This window comes from Glycine max, chromosome 4, assembly GCF_000004515.6.
Source record: "Glycine max cultivar Williams 82 chromosome 4, Glycine_max_v4.0, whole genome shotgun sequence".
Taxonomy (NCBI): domain Eukaryota; kingdom Viridiplantae; phylum Streptophyta; class Magnoliopsida; order Fabales; family Fabaceae; genus Glycine; species Glycine max.
The window spans coordinates 15,207,307-15,230,251 of NC_016091.4; the positions used below are offsets into that span (position 1 = coordinate 15,207,307).

Consider the following 22,945-nt stretch of genomic DNA (forward strand, 5'->3'; position numbering starts at 1 on the left):
TGTTTACAACTGAGCTTAGGGTTATATGCAAATTAGAAATTATAAACCTAGACCTGATAATCAAAACCAAAGACATTCAGTATGGGAATTTTGAGTAAGAAGAATGCAAAAATCACATAAAAGATCTTTTGGATCTAAAGGTTATAGAACCCAGCACTAGTCCTCACAGAAGCCCTGCCTTCATTGTCAATAAACATTCAGAACAAAAACGAGGAAAAACTAGGATGGTCTATAATTATAAAAAGGCTTAATGATAACACTCAGATAGAGGGATATACTATTCCTTCTAAAGATGTGTTGATAAATAGGATACAAAAGGCCAAATAGTTTTCAAAATTTGATTTAAAACCAGGACTTCACCAAGTAAAAATGCATCCTGACTCAATAAAATGGACCATTTTTTCTTGTTTAGAAGGATTATTCGGATGGAAAGTAATGTCTTTTTGATTGAAAAATGCACCACAAATTTTCTAAAGAAAAATGGATAATATTTTTGGAAATTACAAAGAATTCACATGTACATATATAGATGATGTACTTGTTTTCTCAAAAACTAAGGAAGAACACTATCTACATCTTAAACTAGTTCTTCACTTATTTGAAAAGTTTGGCTTGATTATTTCAAAGTCAAAAATGGAGATTTGTAAGACCCATATTTCTTTCCTAGGAACAGAAATAAGAAACAGAAAAATAAGGCTTCAGCCTCACATCTCCCAAAAATTCTTGGTTTTCCAGATAAAATGGAAGACATAAAAACCCTAAGAGCCTTTCTAGGCTAGCTTAATTATGCAAGAAATTTTATTAAAGACTTAGGGAAATATACAACTCCTTTCTACAATAAGACCTCCTTAACTGGACAAAGAAAATTTAATACAAAGGATATAAAATTGGTTCAGAAAATAAAAGAAATGGTTAATAATTTGTCATATTTATCTCTCCCACTAGATTCTGACTACCTACTCATAGAATATGATGGTTGTGAGTAAGGATAGGGAGCCATCCTAAAGAAAAAGAAAAATAAATATTAAAAAATTCATGATGAAGAAATCTGTAGGTATGCCTCAGGAAAATACCACACAAAACCCCAGGTGTACTCAACCTCTACAAATTATGAAGTCGATGTTGTGATAAATGCCCTAGAAGGATTTAAACTCTTTATGGTCAATAAAAGCGAAATCATCATAAGAATTGATTGCAAAGCAATAGTGGCTTATGGTAGCCAACAAATAAATACCGATAAAAAACCTCACAAAAGGTGGCTTTTATTTCAAGAATATGCTTATCATAATGGAATAACGATAAATTTTGAACGCATAAAAGGAGCTAAGAATGTTGCTACTGATATTCTTTCTCGTTTTGCAGGAATACATCAAGATGAAGCCCTCTAAGGTCTCCTACCAAAACATAAAACATAAAACGAAATTCGACAATCAAGAATTGTCAGTTCTTACAAATGAGTTTCACTACCTTGATAGAGAAGCCATCAATGATATATTCAATTGTCTTATTGATAATATTTGGAATATTCCAAAACACACAAACAATAATGAGCAATTTGTTTGTTTTGTAAAAAAGGGCATAATTTGTGCCCTATACAAGTTTTGTATAACAGATAACCAAGGAGTCCCTCTCCTTACAAAAGCCTCTCCTTCTGGGAAAGGTTAAACAACTTTTGTCCTGTTATCAGGACCCCATAAAGGTGTTTACACCATTTCAAAGACCTTTGCTTAGCAAAGGAGGATATTCAAAGCCTAATCTACAAAGGATTTTATTCTAGGAAAGAAGCAGAAAAAACCCTTGAATTAAATACCACTGACATTAATAAAATCAAGAAGGCCCTCGAGCCAGAAACCACAACCATAGTCATAAATGTTGACCAAACCAAAACCTCTCCCAAAACCTACAAAGAATCAGTCAGCCCAAATGTCCCCGGACCAACAAACAACTTGAACCTAGACAATTTTAAGAAAATACAAAAATTATTGTTTAGGGTACACAGCAACCAAGCCCATATTCTTGGCCTATACATACGTGTGCATGCCTATTTTAACCAAAAATTTGTATGCACCAACAAAACTCCATTTTGTGAAGATAAAATAAATTATCCATGTAAAATAAAATTTCTTTTCAGGAAAGCCAGACTAGACCTAGGCCAGTTCAAGTCTTTCGGATATGAAAACTTGGCAATCTACACAAAAAGTCTTTTGGACTATGGATGTCTAGAATCAATCTTGATCCCTCCCTCGAACAGATTTGAAGGGTTTAAACCTTCTATAAATGAAGCTATAAATCTAATACAGACAAAAATGATGGATTATATTTCCATCAAAATTGTAACTTGCTCGAGCAACTTTTCTGCTAAAAATTATCCATGTCACGTTATGAAACTCCTACCAGAAGACCACAAGGATTTTCCCTGTTTGTTCAATGACGAGAACGAGACCTGGGATGTATAGGACAACATACAATACCAATCAACCTCATGAGGGCACGAATAAAAGGGTGCCAATGGTTTTTCTCAGAATCAGACAAACGAGATTTTGACCTGATAAGAGAGACCCATGATACAAAGCTCTTCCAACCAGCATACAATGGGAAGTTTTTTATGCCCTTCCCGGTTGAACATAACAATAAATTCGTTCAATTCTTCCAAAAGGAGAAGAAGGATAAAGAGATTTATGAGGCCAGTGGTTGTCACGGACAACAAACTCCTTCATTTCCATCCACTGATCTTTCCATAGAAGACTCGTCGGATATTTTTTGCTTCGGGAACGCCTAAGAAGAAGAAAATGTTACTGTTACAAAGTCATCAAAGAGTTTATCAAAAGAAAGACACATCTTGCCAAGATACAGTTGTAAGCTGAAGTAGGAAACTTTTCTTTTACTAAGACTCTGACATTGAGTCTTTTCATAAAAAGTTGTTATAAAAATAGGCCCTGTGACAAAGTAAAGGAATAGTAATTTTAATATTCTTGACTGAAGGGGCCTTTTGTTTTATTGCTTCATCTTTCTCTATAAAAAAGAGCCTCGAAGCTCAGTTGTAAACGCACAGACACTAGAAAGATAGTGAAAGAAAGAGAAGAAAAATGTTTGTAATAGTTTCTTAAGAGCAATAATATCCAATGTTCTTCGGATCTCCCTCCCCCCCCCCCCCCCTCTTTTTTCTTCGATCTATTTGTAAGTATGATATCTTCTATGGCCAGTTAAATTTTTCGAAGGCACCTACAAGGGGCCTTAGTTATCTTCATTTAGAAAATGCGAATATGATTTAGAACCCAAATATTTACTTTATTTCTGCTTTTTTTATTAAGAAAACCTGGGATTTGTAAGCCTGCAAAGGTGTGCCCTTGATATTTATTTTCGAAAACAATGGAAGTCCTTTATGGTTAGGCTGCTGCTTGGAGGAAAATAAGATCCTCCTAAGACCCAAAGAGTGTGGGTTGTTACTAATCTTAAGTACTCGACTTAATATCCAGAAAACCTAAATGATTCTTCTTTGTTTTTTTTTTAAAAAAAAAAGTTTGGGATCATCATATTCTATATTTTTCTTAAATGAAATAACTTACAATGTCCACTTGAGGAGTGTCCTCTATCCATCTAAATCGATATTTCCTTCCACTTACCGCTTACTCTTATAATTGTGTAGTTCTTTAATCGTCTTCTTTGTCTGATATAATATAATATAATCTAATTAGGAGGTTTTGTCACCTTTCCCGATCTATATTATATTTATTATTTTAAGTTTGTCTTTGTTTGTTTTTATTTCTTAATTTTTTTATTTACTTGTTTTTATTACAATATTCTCATAAGTGTTTATAAAAGAATAAAATAAAAAGAAAAAAATAAAATAAACTTCTTCCATAAGTTAAAACTAGCTTGTGCATATAATCTCTAGATTTTATTTTTCTTGTCCTACAAGTGTGTATGGAAGAACTTATCCAAATAGGACCTCTTAAAGGTGAAGGTAAAAGTTTAGACTTGAGACCATTGCTTGAAAATAGTGGTGGGAATATGCCAGGTCGGCCTACAGGGGCCTACGACCTGACCTACATAAAGCCTGACCTAAACTGACTTATTTAATTAAAAGGTTAGGCTCAAATTTTTTTAAAAGCCTATTAAATTAAATAGACCAGGCTTAGGCTTATTAAAAAGCCTTACAAGCCTGATAGACCGGCCTATATATATATATATATATATATATATATATATATATATATATATATATATATATATATATATATATATATTATTTTTTGGGTACCAATATATAATATTATTTTTTGGATTGGATACAATTAATTTTTTTTTTAAAACTATCAGACTTTGATTACATATTAGTGTTCCATAACTTCTATTCCTATAATCAAGAACTTTAATTACAATTTAGGTGTGAGTCATGTGCCTTTTTATATTCTTCATTATTTTGATTGACTTTCCTTTTTCTTTAACTTTCCTATTACGTTCCTACTCCATAAAATATTAAATATTTATTGTGAAAAAGGCTATTAGGCCAGGCCAGGCTTTTAAAAAGGCTAGACCGAGTCAAAATAAAAGTCTTTGATAGGCTATAGGCTAGACTCAGGCCTCAAAGATTCATCGTAGGCTAGGCTCAGGCTTTTCAAAGTCTGGCCTGACCTGACCTATTCCCACCCCTACTTGAAAACCATAAAGTATGAGAACTTACCTTATTGTGCTTTTACGGATTCATTTGGCAATTAATATATATATATATATATATATATATATATATATATATATATATATATATATATTAAATTATTACATAATTAAACAAGAGGTTATTTTTCTGGTGATCTATGCTCTATGACTGTCCTTAACCAAAAAATATGTGCGACTCCTTTTTTGTTGTCATATTCGCATACAGTAGCATAAATGGAAGCGGGAAACAATGATTTGTTTAAATCTATGAGGTGCTTTTTCTAAGGTTCTTTTGAATGGTTTTTAGTGTGTAAACAATTCAAATTAAACATAAATATTGGTAAATTATTATATAAACTTTTATTATAATTTTGTAAATAAAAAATTTATTATTTAATATCTAGGTAGTAGAGTTGATATTATATGTGAAAAAAATCATTTAAATTTAATTTGGTCAAGATATTAAATTAAATAATGTGTAGTTGTGTACGAAAGAAACGATAATTTGAAGAAAAAAGTATATTTATATTAATTAAAAATATATTATGTTATTCAATATATTCTTGATCAAATAAATTAACCTATTTTATTTTTTCTTTGGTTTTATTTCTTAAATCAATTTCTATAATGAATAACTGCACCAAAAAAAGGGTAAAATAAAAAAATAGTATATAATATTAGTCATATAATATAGATGTATTCAACACGAAGTGGATGCATGCAAAAAGGAATATGAAATTTATGATAAAAAAATAACAAAAGTAAATAAAAATAAAATTAATTTAGTAAATTTTTAAAAGAAAAAATATATAATTTTTACAAGATGGTTTAATATAAAAGAAGATAAAATTTAAGTATAATATTAAATTCAATATTATTTAATTATTTTAATATCTATTGGTAATAAAAAATTTATTTAAAGTTTTATATTATTGGTGTTGCAAAATTTATTTTTAATAAAAAATTGTTTTCAAAGAGCTTGGTACACTAGGTTGAAATGACTCAACACTTCATGAAAAACTCATCCAGATTGCCTATCCTATTAGATAGGGTCCATGTTGGCATATGAAAAGCTACTCTGACATGCTCATCAGGAAATGCCACGACCGCTCTATGTGCATGCTATGGGAGGAATGATATGTAATGGAACTACTATGGTTTACTAAAATTGTTGAACATTGACTGAAATTACATTGAAATGCCACAGTCGTTGTGTGCATGGTGTGCATGTTGCGAGAGGAATGATATGTAATGGAACTACTTTGGTTTACTATGAAAATTGTTGAACATAAGTTCACTCACTAAGATTATGACTGGACCTAATCCCTCATCTCTCTTCCTTGTTTTGTGCCCTATAGGTAAACAATTCAAATTAAACACAAATGTTGATGAATTATTGAATAAAATTTTTATTATAAAAATGTTGTTATTATAATTTTTCAATAAAAATTCTACTATATAATATCTACATAGTAGAGTTGATATTAGTTGTGGAAAAAAATAATTTAAATTTAATTTGATCAAGATTTTTAAATTAAAATGTACTATTTTTTTTATCATATCTATAACTTGATATATTAAAAATTTATTAAATAATGTATAGTTGTGTACGAAAGAAACGATAATTTAAAATAAAATTCATATCTAAATTGATTAAAAATATATTATCTTATTCAACATATTATTGATCAAATAAAGCAACCTATTTTATCTTTTCTTTAGTTTCATTTCTTAACTCAATTTTTATAATGAATAGTTGCACCCCAAAAAAGGTAAAATAAAAAAACATAAATAGTATATAATAGGGTAAATAACCACTTTTGCCCCTCAATATGTAATTCGCTGACAAATGCGTCCCTGAAAAATGAAAATACAAAATTTAGTCCCTGAAAGTGTAAAAAGTGCGACAAATATGTCATGCCGTTAACTTTTGTCCGTCATCATTAATAAAATAGCCTACGTGGCACGGAAGGACAAATTTGTCACTGAAAGGAATGCAAACGTGGATTGTCAACATAGAAGCATATTTGTCATAATATTTTTTTTTTGACTTTTTGTCTTCCCACTCCACTGACAAATGCATCCCTGAAAGATGAAAATACAAAATTTAATCTCTGAAAGTATAAAAAGTATGACAAATATATCTGGACGTTAATAATACATTGAGACTAATTATTATTATTATTATTATTATTATTATTATTATTATTATTATTATTATTATTATTGAGTTATAATTTACTGCTCCTATTCGTTTAATACCTATGCAATATATTTTTTAAATTTCCTTTTAATATATATATTTTTATTATTTTGATTTCCTTGTCAAACCTTAATCTTTGTTGTTAATTCTTTTTATCTTATATCTTATAATTTTATCAAATTTTTACTAAATTTATCACTTTTAATCTTTAAAATTATTCCATATCACAATTTGTTAATAGTTTGGCAAGTCCACCAAATGTCCAAGTAGTAAAACTCAGAAATACGAGTGTCGAATTTCACAGGAATTTTGTGTTGTACTTTTATTGTATACTTTTCAATTTATAAGAGAATAAATAATTAAAGAGAGGTATAGAAGAAAGAATAGTAAAAAATAACAGGAAATTATAAATAGTAGAGAGTAAAGAATTAAGTAGGGAATTCAATGGAATGCAAATGTTAGGAACTAACATGCCTTGTTTGCCTAGGATGTATGATTTTTGGATTTTTCTTTATCAATTTCAGTGAACGTATCCTACCCACATCTATTCAATTACTTGTCCCTGATGCCTCATGATGACAAACCTGTTTTACCTACCTATCTCCCAAATTCCTTTGCAAAGAGTCAATAGATAAAATGCATGAAGCCTTGATTCTAGATGTGTGCTTGAATGCATGGGCATAAAGTTATCATCCTATGTCTAACAATGACCTCCTTATGATATCTTTTCTTTTTGTTCTATTATAAGTTATCCTTTATCGAGTGTCTAACCCCTAAAACTAATACATGCATATCTTCTTTATATTTTTATTAAGAGCTACCCTCCATCGAGCACCTAACCCCTAAAATAATGGAAAGATGAATAATGCATGGAATATAAATAGAAAAGACAATAGGATAGAAAACACCGATTGCATTGATAAATAAAGAGTACATCATACATCGCTTTGGCTTTTTAGGCCTGTCAGGCCCTAACTAGGGGTTTAGCCTCTCATGGCCATTGAGGGCCTTACACTGAAATGGTGGTATAAGAATTGGTGGAGGAGAAGGGATGGAAGAAGGGAATAGAGAAAATGGTGAAAAAGAGAAGAGAATTCCCTAAGGAAGAGTTCTCAGACTTTGGGTATCAGTGAGAGTGCTCTGAGACTCAGTGTGTCCTTTTCCCCTAACTTGACTTTCTTTTTATAGTTGCTGAAGTGGACTTGGGCCTTCGTACGCGCACTTAGCACGCTCTTCTCGCTCAGCGCGAGTGCTCATTTTCATGCTTAGTGTGTGTTGTGTGCTTAGCGCGAGTGCTTGTTTGCGTGCTTAGCGCAGGCAGCACGCTGAGCGCGCCTCTGGATTGGGCCTGGTGCTGAAGCTTCACTTTTCTTCATAATTCTTGTAATTTTTTGCATTTCATTTGACATACTGTGGCAGAGTATGTAATAAAGATTAGTGATTAATTGAAGAAACAAAAAAATTCAAGAAATAAAAGACTTTCATTTTTTTAAATGGTAACTCAATTTTTTTATATCATAAAACTAAATTATTTTATTTTATTTTGGAAAATAAGTAGTTATATTGATTAATCAAAAACTAATTAACAATTTGATAAATGGATAAATAGATAGATAATCAAAATATAAGAGTTCAAATCTTAAGTTTTATTTTACTGTTTTTTAATCTCTTTTCCATAATTTTTCTCTTATACAATTCATTATTAACGTCCGAATATATTTGTCACACTTCTTATACTTTTGGAGACTAATTTTTGTATTTTCATCTTTCAGGGACGTATTTGTCAGCGGAGTGGAAATATGAAAAGTCAAAAAAATACTATGACAAATATGTCTCTATGCTGGCAATTCATGTTAGCAATTATTTCAGTGACAAACTTGTCCCTCCCTGCCACGTAGACTATTTTATTAACGGTGACGGACAGAAGTTAACGGCAGGACATATTTGTCGCACTTTTTACACTTTCAGGGATTAAATTTTGTATTTTCATCTTTCAAGGACGCATTTATCATCGAATTACACATTCAAGAACAAAAGTGGCTATTTATCCTATATAATATTTGTCATGTTATATAGATGTATTCAACGGAGTGGTTGTATGCGATTAAAAAAAAACAAAGTGGGTGTATGCAAACAAAAATATGAGAATTATGATAAAAAAAATAACAAAAATAAATTAAAATAAGATTAATTTAGTAACTTTTAAAAGAAATAATATATAATTATTACAAGATGGTTGGATAAAAAAAAGATAAAATTTAAGTATAATATTAAATTCAATATTATTTGATTATTTTAATATCTATTAGTAATAGAAAAGTTTTTTAAAATTTTATTATTTACTATACGTAAAGTCAACATCAAAGAATTCAAATCAATTAGTTAAATAATGTGTGTTAGTTGTTATAAACTCCTTAACATTTAGGTTTGATTCTTATGATAATAAACAATGTTTTTTATGAAAGAAAAAAAATAGAAATATAAGTATATTGTTTTATATGAAAACAATGTCATTTTAATATTTGGTTTGTACTAGAAACGATTTATATACACCAATAGGAACAATCTATATACACCAATTATTATCCTATCATTCATTTCTCTTTTTCTACTATTTTTAAGTATTAGGTCCAAACTCTAGATGTCACAAAGTCATATGTCGCAAAATTTATTTTTTAATAAAAATTGTTTTAAAGAAACTTAATACACTAAGTTGATATGACTCAACACTTTATGAAAAGCTCATGATATGGGAGAAAATGATATCTAATGTAACTACCTTGGTTTACTGTTAAAATGGTGGTTGAACTTAATTGCACTGACTTAGTAGTAACATAATTGTTGTAATGAAACTACTTTGATTTACTAAAATTATTGAACATTGAATGAAATTACATTGAAATGCCACAGTTGTTGTGTGCATGGTGTGCATGTTACGGAAGAAATGATATGTAATGGAACTACTTTGGTTTACTATGAAAATTGTTGAACATAAGTGCACTCACTAAAATTATGACTGGACCTAATCCCTCGTCTCTCTTCCTTGTTTTGTGCTCTGTAGGTAAATGATTCAAATTAAACACAAATGTTGGTGAATTATTACATAAAATTTTTATTATAAAAAAGTTATTATAATTTTGCAAATAAAAATTCTACTATATAATATCTACATAGTAGAATTGATATTAGTTGTGAAAAAAAATAATTTAAATTTAATTTGATCAAGATTTTTAAATTAAAATGTACTATTTTTTTTATCATATCTATAACTTGATATATTAAAAATTTATTAAATAATGTGTAGTTGTGTACGAAAGAAACAATAATTTAAAATAAAATTCATATCTAAATTGATTAAAAATATATTGTCTTATTCAACATATTCTTGATCAAATAAAGCAACCTATTTTATCTTTTCTTTAGTTTCATTTCTTAACTCAATTTTTATAATGAATAGTTGCACCCAAAAAAAGGTAAAATAAAAAACATAAATAGTATATAATATTTGTCATGTTATATAGATGTATTCAACAGAGTGGTTGTATGTGATTAAAAAAACAAAGTGGGTGTATGCAAACAGAAATATGAGATTTATGATAAAAAAATAACAAAAACAAATTAAAATAAGATTAATTTAGTAACTTTTCAAAGAAATAATATATAATTATTACAAGATGATTTGATAAAAAAAAAAGATAAAATTTAAGTATAATATTAAATTCAATATTATTTGATTATTTTAACATCTATTAGTAATAGAAAAGTTTTTCAAAATTTTATTATTTACTATACTTAAAGTCAACATCAAAGAATTCAAATCAATCAGTTAAATAATTTGTGTTAGTTGTTATAAATTCCTTAACATCTAGGTTTGATTCTTATGATAATAAACAATATTTTTTTATGAAAAAAATAGTAATATAAGTATATTGTTTTATATGAAAACAGTGTCATTTTGATATTTGGTCTGTACTAGAAATGATCTATATACACTAATAGGAACGATCTATATACATCAATAATTATCCTATCATTCATTTCTCTTTTTGGACTATTTTTAAGTATTAGGTCCAATCTCTAGATGTCACAAAGTCGATGTCGCAAAATTTATTTTTAATAAAAATTGTTTTAAAGAAACTTAATACACTAAGTTGATATGACTCAACACTTCATGAAAAGCTCATGATATGGGAGTAAATGATATTTAATGTAACTACCTTGGTTTACTGTTAAAATGGTGGTTGAACTTAATTGCACTGACTTAGTAATAACATATTTGTTGAACATGATTTCTATGGGTGATGTTGAGAAAACTTACTATATTATATAGCAGATAATTTTTAGTGTCTATGCTCATGTCCAACTATTACTATTGTTATTAATATTCATTGGACGGGATGGAGACGATGTTAGGAAACAAGTATGAGGAATAACATAGAATCTCGTAGTGTTCCATTGTCATGTTTATCTTAATCATCATTTTTATATATTTTTAAAAAATAATTATATATAAACATAAGATTAAATACTTTTTTATTTTTTATTTTTAGGGTTTAATTTTGTTTTCAAAATTTAAAAAATTACTTTGATTTGTTCTCATATTTTTATTAAATCATTTATCATATAACATTGTCAAGTTGATGTTTCAAATTAATCTTGCAATTGTTTTTCAATATAGTTATATTCACAAATACATTTCAATATGTTAGCAATTTTAAATTTTTACTTCATAATTTAGTCTTTTGTAAATAATATACTAACAACATATCTAACAACAATAACCTAAGTAAAATTAAATATATATATTTAATTATTTATAAAATTTTAAAACATGAATAACCATAAATATCATTCAAGCTAAATAAACCGTGTTATTTTATAAAAATATATTATATATCTCAATCATATTAATTTTTGTTCTCATAGTTCTACGTTTACAATCAAATATATACAACTATACTATATATTTAGTTTTATAACTTACAAGTGCATGAGTACGGTACTAAACTAGTTTTCATATAAATCAATGTTAATAACCCAATATAATATGTATAATTTCTAGTAGTGTCCTTGGCATGTCAATAATATATATTCTCTACACAATTTAGCTTCAAGTTACTACATATATAAGGATTTTAATCTCTAATAATTAATTATGAAAATAATAAAAATTAAAACAGGGATTTCTCTACTCCCAATAAATAACGGAGATGTGTAGACTAATGAGACTATAAACCAAAACTGAAAATATGGTTAGAATATAGGTTTTCCTTGTCGCAGATTTGTCTTCTATGTTGTTCAAGCTTCCTTTGGAACCTCCGCTATCATTGATTGACTGATATAGGTGGCAACTCGATTTCCCATTGGCAATGGTGACAATAAATGAGATGACCAGCCATGCATGCACATGCACTGGATCAGTGATTTTTTTAGACGCACCCGTGATCTCCCTGGGCGCAGTATTGCTGCAATTGTAAAAAAGAAGAACAAGGCACCTGCGACAAGTCATTATCGGGATTTAGTAATGTTCATGCATGCACGTGAAATGAGACATGGTAAGAGAAAGAGACAAAAGAGAGAAGTATTATGATGCAATAGAAAAATAAAAAGAAATCATATGAAGTGTTTAATATTGATTGGTTCAATTAATAATACGTGTAACAAATCGTTTTTTGTAGTACATAAAAAATTACATCAATTAACTGCATGGATTATTTAATCCCATTTTTACTTAAAATAAATTACACAAAATCATTTTTAATAAAGTTTTCCACAAGGTACCTATATCTTCTGCCTATATATATAGTTGTTTGCAACCATTGGCTAACATGCCGAAAAGTAGTACCAAGATGGCTTCAGTTGTGTATCTCCTCTTTGGCTTCCATCTCATTGTTATCATGTCAAGTTCCTTACCCGCAACTAGTGAAGTGTTTGCAAAACAGTATCCATCCACAGAACCCGTGGAAGAAAAACTCACCCAACTCCACTTCTATTTCCATAACAACATAACGGGGGAACACCCAACTGCTATGAAAACTGTTTTGCCTCCTAAGGGGTCCATTCATGGTTTTGGGGCTACTTACATGATGGATGACCCTCTAACTGAAGGACCAAGTCCAACTTCAAAGCTTGTGGGAAGATCTCAGGGAATATACGCTTTGGCTTCACAACATGAGCCTGGGTTGCTCATGGTGACAAATTTTCTCTTCACTTTGGGCATTTACAATGGCAGCACCCTCAGCATTCTTGGCAGAAACCCTACATTTATAAAAGTTAGAGAAATGCCAATTGTTGGGGGTACTGGGATCTTCAAATATGCAAGGGGTTCTGCTGTGCTTACGACATATGTGTATGACATCACCGGTGGTGTTGCAATTGTTGAATACAACGTGACTGTCATGCATGTTTGAGAAATAGGTTGAAGCTTTATGTAGGTTTATTTTCGGTGTTTTTAAGGTCCTTAAGAGGATATCCCTCTTGAAAAGTGAGTAGGTTTTAAATTTAAGCAGCAGCAGTCGTCGTGCATGTTGTATTAAGTAGAGGCTAGAAGGCAGGGAGACGTACACAAAACTCTCACTGTGGGAAAATATTTTATATCCGTTGGGTTAAACAAAAAATAAATAAAAATGGATCAATTAATTTAGTCCCCTAAAATTATTATAATCGATCAAATAAGTTTTTGGCAATCAAAAATTGAAAAATAATCCCTTCAATTATAAATTAATTTGGTTCCTCTGTTAATAGTCATTGTAACAACTTTCCTTTTCCAGTTTTTCTAATATAAAAAATTAATATCATTTTAATAATTATTAGTGTTATTGGTTATTGCAGCTATTCTTGAAAACTTTGTATTTGTAAAGTAAGAATTTAAATAAAAAATTATTTAATTAAATTTAATGACAAACTTATAAACTTGAATAAATTAAAGTGAAATTCTGGTGCAAAGAATTTACATTTTCATTGCAAAAAAAAGTTATAGTAAAATTGAATATTAGTGTGTCGTGCATATTCTGTTTTCTATTACTTATTTGCAAAATAAATATATAAATTACTACTTGATTACAGAGTTTCAAAACCTGATCCAAGGCATCTGTCTCTTGTGTAAAAATATATATAATACAAAAAATTACTGCAAACACTAATATATATATATATATATATATATATATATATAAAAGAGGGATTAACTTATTTCAAGAATATCTCTTTTAAAATTAATTCTTATCCTTATTATTCATTTTCTTAACATCCTTATCCTTATTATTCATTTTCTTAACATCTAATGATTATAATAAGTCATTAAATTTATTCGTTTGATTCAAAAAAAAATGAGAAAAAAGAGTAATTCTAAAAGAATTTAGAATTACCGTAAGACCATATATATATATATATAAAATTTGAATTTTATGTTATAAAACTAGTTGATCGGTTAGAACAGTGGTTCCTTGTCAATTACCAATACCATTTTTAAAACATTGCTTGATTCCATTTGCTAGTGTTTTATTTATAGTTTATAATCACATTTTAAATAATCTAAAATAATTAAAATCAATTATACTTGCCTAGTTTTAGAAGATGTCATGGATGTAGATAAGTTACAATTGTGTGTGAACTTTTTCAAGCCAAAATATTATTTTATTTATATATAGATATTGCAGCGCGAGAAGTGCACGTAGAGAGAAAATAAAATTTGGGAACAAAATTTAGAAAGCTTAAAGATTTAAAACATGTATAATGAAAATTTAGGAATTTTTTATATGTATGAAAATAACTAGTTGAAGGTTACATTAGATACTTAGGTTAATGTTAGATTTAATTAGTTAACAAAGAGATCTAGTTTAGTTGATTGAGCAAAGTATATGAAATTATAAATTTCTTGTTATCTTTCTTCAATCCTTACGAATAAAAAATAATAATTAGCTAAGGACTTGTTGGGAGTGATTATAAGTTTTTGATTTTTTTAACTCAAATTTAAAATATCTTTACATTCATTTTTAAAATCAGGAAAAAATGATTTGTGAATTTGGTTTTTAATTTAATTTAAAAAACACTTTGGGTACTTTTGACAAATGTCTCTTCCCTTATAAACTTATTTTTAAGGTCTAATTTTACCTTAATAATAACTTTTTCAAAGTTTATTTTGCAATAATACCTCTAAATAGGACATAAATTTATCTTTTAATAAGCTTATAGGCTTAATTCTTTAGATAGGTCAAATGCTTAAAATATTTAAAAAGGCAAATCAACATAAAATTTTGATACATTATAAAAAAATAGTATAACAATAAATATTAACAAAAGATTATTGCCTATATTAACTTAAATAAGACAATATATAAAGCCTATAACACTTTTTGAATGGCCTAAAACCTAGTCTTTTTAATCAAATAAGCTTTCAAAAAAGCCTTAGCCTAGGTAGTTAGTAAAAAAGGTCTGGCCTAGCTTGGCATGATGTAGGCTAGATTGTAATTCTCTGTTGAGCAGACTAACATATTTTCACCCCTAACTAAAAAAACACCCCCAAACTACTGAATAAGGCGTCAAAGACATGTTTAGACTGTCAACAGAGACATGCCTTGAAGATTACTGTACTGGTTCAAACCACAAACAATTCCACCCATTTACAACTACTCAACTAATCCCAGAACATCAAGAGGTATTCTTAGGAAGAAGGTTACCCACCAAGTCAAAAAAGTGACATCAAAAGAATTCGAACTCACCCATAAAAAACAGTGAGAGTTCGTACCAAATCCTTAGCCACTTGGGTCAACCCACATTAGTATATCATGAATGCAATATTTTAAACTCTAGAACAAATTTTGTCCCTAAACGGAAAAACGAGATGGAAAAGGCTTAAAATTTTATGTATTCATAATGGTTGATGTTCATATTTCCCATTCATATCCCTTTAAGAGCAACTTTTTTTCCTCGGTAACTTGAAAAATTGCAAAGCTCAACAAGCATACCATCTCATCCTAGATTCTAGCCACTATCAAGATTTCATAATAAACTCAACCTATGATTAGAAAGGCTATATAATGAATGGTAAAACTACAATTTTCCCCAGGAAATTTTTACTACAAGGATTTCACTGAGGTGTTATAATTAGACGAGCCTAATAAGAACAACAAATAAGCTGTTGGATGCAAATGCATCAAATAGCTAGAAGTCTGTTGTTAACTGTCATTAAACTAAAGGAAGCATCCCTTGATGCCTCATATCTACAAACCTGTCCTTACAGGTACAGATGTCAGAATGAAGCTGATGATGTTCGGCGAATCTGGTATCTAGGTTCAGGAGGTGGAGCACTTGACAACATTTTCTCTAGCTCCTACAGGTTGAGGAGAAAAATCAATGAACATGTCCAATAAAAAAGGCACAAGGAAGCAAGTATGCATTAAAGACCACAATACGAAAATTCATTTCCATGATTTGAATAGGCAGAGATGATTATGGAAACCATCTACATAAATTCAACAAGGTTCATGAACAATGATTTTGTTCTAGATGAAGGATTTATATGTAGAACCTTTCAAGATCTTCTTACCAATAAATTCCATTGCAGGAGACTGAATGAGGAATGTGAAACCAACAAATAAAAGTATACAATCATACCAATCAATCCTCAAGAAACCAAAATACATGGATCAACAGAAAATAATAAGCATATAGTTCAAGATACATAACACCAATCTTGAAAATGTAACCATGTAAGATGGCAATTAATGATGATGTTTTACAATTACAACACCAACAAAGTCTTGTTCCATTAGGTGAAGTTGGCTAGACAGATCACACAATAATAATTAATAGCCATGTGAGATTAATTGCCACAAGGTACAACTAGGCAAATTTTGAAACTTGTAAACCCCTTAAGTAAGATTAATTTAGTATCTTTGTATAATTGCATCTGATAATCCAAACTGCCAAGTACCAAATCTAACACACTCCTTGGGCAAGATCCCGTCGATCCTGGGCGTGTACAAAGCAAAAACACTCCTACCTTGTGCTGAAATTCAATTGGCAGCAAGGATAAAATTCCTGGCCTACTCATAAAGACTTCAATACTATATCAAGGACCAACTCTCTTAGAAGCTTAAGCTGTTAAGCAAAGGCTCGAGAATGGTTATATATCTAGCACAAGAATTGAGCCACATTTTAATTGATTGTTTCTATATATTCATCACAACAATAGAACCTGACTCAAATATTTTTTTAACAAATCTTCTTAATATATCTCTAGAAGCTAGAGCAGTGATAATAAGGGAGATGCATCAATACATGACATCAAGATAGATAGCAACCGTGATGTTGTAATAATTCTACAAAGTTCACTAATGTGATAGGACTTTGATTGTGATCCCTACTAAAAACCAAGCTTAACAAAAGGAAACTTTCTCAAACCTTCTTTCTCCAGTTTTTGCTCCTAATGGAAGCCAAGTTTTACTTTTCCATGAATTAATGTAATAGCCACTATAGAAGAAGTGTCTAGCCAAAAAAAACAAAAACTTTATCGGAGTAAAAAGAATCATCAAACTCACAATGATTCTAAAGTATCATAATTGTTATAAATCAAGATACAAATACCCATTAGAACAGATCAGGTGAAACAATATTCATAAAGTTACCCACATAAAAAAAAGTTAAGAATGAAACCAAAAATAAGTTTAGAATCAAATTTTAAAATGTACAAAGTAATATTTATTAAATGTATTGAGGATATCATGTTGATCAAATGCTCCATCCTTAAGTCATTTTAGTCTACCACAATTAATCAAGAAAGGAATTCCAATTTAAACGATACAAGTCACAAAACCCTCAATCAGTTAGCATAATGATTTGTAATGACTTAATTTATGTTATGAGCAGCAGAGGAGAACTAAACCAAGACAAAGATCACCAAATAATTTTGTTCATAAACATTAGCAAGACTAAAAAACAACAAAAATTGAACAAATTTGTCTTGAGTCTGATTATTTTGAATTACTAGTAGTGAAAATTTAAAACTCATCAAACTCAATCAAGCATAACATAATTACCATAGATTACTAATAATGTTATCAAGCTGAATGTCAACCCAAATTATATGGATAAATAATCACAATGGAAACAACAATCACCATGACCCATTATCCTTCAAAACAAGATTCTCAAATCAAAAGCTCCTTAAAAAAACAGAATACAATGTAAAGCCGAGAAGGAAATAAGGGAAGCCTTATCTCCCTTGAATGAAAATGGGGGAGAAGTGGAGAAAAAACCCCGTCAATCATGTTATTGCAGAATTCAGCCCATCAAAACATCAACATATATTAATTAAACTAATCACATCCAGCTTCACCTAAGAGTTTTATCCAATATTTAAGTTAACACACTGATAACTAGTTTAATCTTTTGAGGGGAGGGGAGGTGAGTGTAAAAAAATGTTAAAAAGAGTTTCCTGTTCCAATCAAGATTGTTCAAATTTATTTGGTTATTGTACATAGTGAAAAGGAGATATTACTCAATATACTGCAAGCTTTATTAGGCACTTTGAATTAACAGAAAAAATTTTGGAACTTCAAAGCAGAAACAAACCTGCTGTCTCCTCAGCTTTTCATTTTCCTCTTCCAAACGTGAGACTTTGTGCTCCAGTTCAGTTGTGTAAGCCTGTTTATAGTTATCATTCAGGTTAAGGATATTTACTAAGGGGAACCGCTTGAAACTAAAAAACTATAACATGGCCTTCAAAAGAAAGATAACACTCACCTGTTTCCTTGCTCTTGAACGAGCAGCAGATTCCCGATTCTTGATCATCCTCTTCTGCCTCCTCTCAACAGTCTTCTCTATCATGTCCTCTGGCGTGCCCCCATTTCTCCCAGGTCTCCTAGTATCTGACAAGGTTCCCATAACAGGTGAAGAGAGTGCCACCTGACCATCTGCATACGGAACATCTGATGCAGCACCAGCTCCCATGTGTAACGGCTGCGCTATATTCTGGCCTGCTATGTAAATCCCCATTAAACCTTGTTGTGGATGTTGATATTGTGGTTGTGGATACTGTATCCAAGGACCATGCTGAGGAAACTGTGGCGCCACTACATTTGAATCAACGCCAATTGTAGCACCAGTATTCTTCCTAGTAGATGCTTCGGCTACAACCCCTGCATTTACCAAGAAATCCTCCAAAGTCATCTCTCCCAATGTAGACTGTCTCTCCTGAGACTTCTTATCCTTGTTATCTTTGCTTTGTTGTATATCCCTCCAAACCTCATCAACAGTCTTCCCGCTTAGAGCACTAGTTAATGAAAGACTAGCCTGACGCTGCAGCGCAGCTTGTCTAGTTTGAGCTGTACCCTCAATGTCCACACCAGTGGACTGGTTTGCCTCAACGGTCCACACATTTTTTAGAAGTTCGTCAAGGTTCATGCTACTCAGTGGTTTCCCTAAGTCACCTAAATGATTCTGAACTTCATCAAGTGTGAGGCTATACATTGAATTTTGCCGCACCAAAGGCTGGAGTTGGGAATGTTTTCCATTATTATCACCACCACCTTGAGACCCCATAGTTCGAATCCCCAGTAACCAATTATCAGAGTTAAGAATTCAATCTGTATTTCATAACTTTTACCACTGAAAGGGTAAAAGCAACAGATCAAAATCTTCAATCATATGCCCCAATAAAATCAGAACCTGATGAATACAAAATTTGAAATTAGCATCTCTATGGTGATCAGCTTAAAAGTTCATATGATCTGCAGTAAACTACAGCCCTTGCATACTTTCTAAGAAAAAGGAAAAGGAATGAGTCAACATGGAAGATCAAAGAAAACACTAAAAAAAACTTTGAGCCCTTTATTTCTTCTGAAAATTTAATTTGTGACATAACACAATGGCATCATACTCCATCTAATGATAAAAGAATTATGCTGTTATTATTGTAGCTGTTCATTTTCAATTGAGGGACAGAAAAATTGAATCCATAGGCATGCAGTGATAGAGCAGTAACATCCTTTGATCACAATAATTTGAAACAAAGGATTCAAACCATTACAAGAAGAGCAAAACTGTGAGAACCCATAATTTAACAGCACTTTCAATTATTTTATTTTAAGAAAACGGAAACAACAACAACGACAAAGCCTTATTTTAAGAAAACGGAAACACTAACATAATATTAAAATGACAAAACTGAGAGAGGGTGTTTGGAACCGCGTCATATCAACATGAAACGTGTCACATCAACATGAAAAACGCGTAAATCGCAATGCCAGTAGTTGTAACTTCCACGTCATTCTTTCTCAATGTGGGCCATGGATGTAGTTCCAAACACATTATGAATTAATTTTTGTCCCTTTAATTAAATGAATGATAAAATGACAACCAGAGACAGTAAGAATCAACTTCAAAACTTAATCTTCAAGGGCAAAACAGAGGACAGGCAAACTATAAAGAAAAATGAATCCCAACAAACATGTCAGACCAAGGTTTTAAAAAACCGTCTACCACCATAATTTCAGTGGCAAGAAGCCACTGCCAACCGCTTCATGACCGAAATTGCTGCCAGGTTAGCTGCATTTGTCGGCAGTTCCCCTTAACATCAAAGAACTACACTAAACGACAACCAACCTCAACCGCCAACTGGGACCACAATTTGTAAACGCACTTAGACTCTCTATCTCTAATTCAAAATTAATCCCAGCAAACATGCCAGACCAAGGTTTCAAAAAACAGTCTACAGCCTCACTTTCAGCCACAAGAAGTCACCACCACCCGCATCATGACCGCAATAGCTGCCACATCAACTGCATTTGTGGGGAATCACAACAAAACCACCATAACTGCCAACCCGGACCACAATTAAAAACCTTGAGACCTGATCCTCTCCAGCAAATACTCTCTCCAGCCACTCTATCTCTGTTTACTTTCTCTTCATTTTTCCATTAGTTATTTTTTTCTCTATTTTTTGTGTGCCTCTAATTTTATTTTCTGTACTGGAGAGGCAGGAGGGGATCCAATACAAATTGTCAGACTAACATTTCACAGAATCACTCAGAAATTTAATTAAGCAAATGAAATTCACTCTTATTCTCATAGAAAAACAAAAAGATTCTTCCATTTCTCTCCATACAGACATCAAAAAGGGCACTAAGAACATTGATCACTTGCATGCAGGCTCAAACACACTTCTACCTCAACTAAATTCCAATTGAAACCCTAAACCCCACATTCAAAACCACAAAGGTCCTTTGGAAATTCCACTCCAAAAATGTAAATAAATAAATAAATGAGAATAAACAGACACAGAAAGATCAATTAAGAAACAAAAGACAATAAGAGCATATATATATATATATATATATATATATATATATATATATATATATATATATATATATATATATATATATTAAAGTATACCCAGAATTCAAAACAAACTTTTTCAATAAACAAATTGAAGAACACAGGATGGGGTTAAAAAAAAACACAAAGAACAACCTTTTGCATGCAACCAATTCAGTGGCAGAATGAGATCAAACCCAACGCAACACAACACAACAGAACCCGTTATTTGTTAGTGACAAAGTCCAATTTTTGAACATCAGAAATGGAATGATAATGAAGGGTGTGTGAGAATAAAGAGTGTGGTCTAACAAATAATTTTGCATTTGACAAAAAGAAAGAAAAAGAGTATGAAAAGGAAAAGTACCTTGTGTGTGTAAGAGAGAGAGAGACAGCGATCTGATGAGTGAAGAGAGAAATGAGATTGAGAGTGTCTGAAAAACAAAACCAAAACCTCAGAGTAATATGAATGTGTGTGTTGTGAGTGCATGTATTGTATGATGTAATGTGGTCGGAGAAAGACAATGACAATAGCCAGTTAGGTGTGAGTGAAGAGAGAGAATGACAAAACCAAATCACAAATTTCCATTTTCTCTTTTCTTTTCTACACTTAAAAACAACGTTCAGTTTCATTACTACTTTTTATTTTTTTTTTCTCTCTCCAGGACAAAATAGCATGAGGGCACCCCCATCTACTAAACCATAAGCCCTACTTCACAGTCACACTAGCTTGAATTGTTTGTTTTAATTTTAATTATTTATGTTACTACTAAATATGCTCTCTATGTATATATTATGATTATCATTATGATATGATAATTTTTTATAAACTACGTAACTTTTAACAATTTTTATTTTAATTAGAAGTATATTCTTTATAAGACTTGAGTCCAATCAAACTTAAGAATATTTAATAAAAAAAAAGTGTTTATTATATTAAAAATTGTTTAATATATAATATATAAATACCTTTTAACTTATTCATATTTTATATTGATATTGAAACTCATTTTAAATTATTTTGTACTATCTTTTTTTAATTTTATTGAATGTAGTAACAATGTTCACATAAAATTTTATAATTTAAAATTATGTTTTGAACAAAAATCTCATTTTTCTTAAAAAAAATTAAACTAAGCTACCGACACAATTTACTGATTCCTGTTTGTTTTTAGACGTCATTCTCAAGTTGTTTTATGGTATTGGGTTCTTTCTGGTGAAATTTATTATTACCATTAATAAAATAAGATTTGGTTGAGACAAATGTCAACAACAAAAAAATTTCCCTCCAAAATTTATTTCTCTTTCTTTCTAATTTTTGTCTTTTTTATTTATCTCTCACACTTTCTTTTTTTCATTTCTTTTATTTTTTTACTTAAACACATTTTTTTTATAATAGCTATTATTTTATTTATATTATATAATATCTATTTATCTATTTTATTTTATTACTCTTTTAATTTATAAATTGAATGATAATATTTATTTTTTTTCTTGAAATACCAATTATAATATATTATATAATATCTATCTACTCTATTATTCTAAATAAAAGAAGATTTTTCCTCTACACATGTTATTATCTCATTAAAAAAAAATTCCTCCAAAATTTAGATTTCTTTCTAACTGTTCTCTCTGTTCCTTTTTAACTTTTTTTTCTTTTTTATCCTTTTTCCTATTTCATATTTATATTTAAAAGACAAAAAAACCTTTATCATTTTATTAGCCAAAAATACCTATTCTTCTTATTATTGCATTTGTAAA

General features: G+C 30.1%; 2 protein-coding genes across 2 annotated transcripts; one reads left to right on the forward strand and one right to left on the reverse strand.

Annotated features, from left to right (window-relative positions):
- Window positions 1–12,605: 12,605 nt before the first annotated feature.
- Window positions 12,606–13,516, forward strand: LOC100305483 (dirigent-like protein). The gene has a single exon (NM_001249114.3). It carries the CDS (start codon window positions 12,691–12,693, stop codon window positions 13,270–13,272), a length of 582 nt encoding a protein of 193 aa, NP_001236043.2. The 5' UTR covers window positions 12,606–12,690; the 3' UTR covers window positions 13,273–13,516.
- Window positions 13,517–15,860: 2,344 nt separating this feature from the next.
- Window positions 15,861–21,751, reverse strand: AREB3-1 (ABA-RESPONSIVE ELEMENT BINDING PROTEIN3). Its single transcript, XM_003523857.5, has 4 exons — window positions 21,549–21,751; window positions 18,608–19,531; window positions 18,437–18,508; window positions 15,861–16,193 (listed from the first exon to the last, which is right to left on the reverse strand). The coding sequence occupies exons 2-4, from the start codon at window positions 19,403–19,405 to the stop codon at window positions 16,113–16,115; spliced, it is 951 nt and encodes a 316-aa protein (XP_003523905.1). The 5' UTR covers window positions 19,406–19,531; window positions 21,549–21,751; the 3' UTR covers window positions 15,861–16,112.
- Window positions 21,752–22,945: the final 1,194 nt, after the last annotated feature.

What these genes read in the sequence shown, in the direction of transcription:
- LOC100305483 (NM_001249114.3), top strand. Translation starts at nt 12,691, where the DNA reads ATGCCGAAAAGTAGTACCAAGATGGCTTCAGTTGTGTATCTCCTCTTT.
- AREB3-1 (XM_003523857.5), bottom strand. Translation starts at nt 19,405, where the DNA reads ATGGGGTCTCAAGGTGGTGGTGATAATAATGGAAAACATTCCCAACTC. An exon ending in GTTCAAGAGCAAGGAAACAG is followed by an intron (nt 18,509 to 18,607) that starts GTGAGTGTTATC and finishes AACTATAAACAG; the next exon opens with GCTTACACAACTGAACTGGA. An exon ending in AAAAGCTGAGGAGACAGCAG is followed by an intron (nt 16,194 to 18,436) that starts GTTTGTTTCTGC and finishes CTCAACCTGTAG; the next exon opens with GAGCTAGAGAAAATGTTGTC.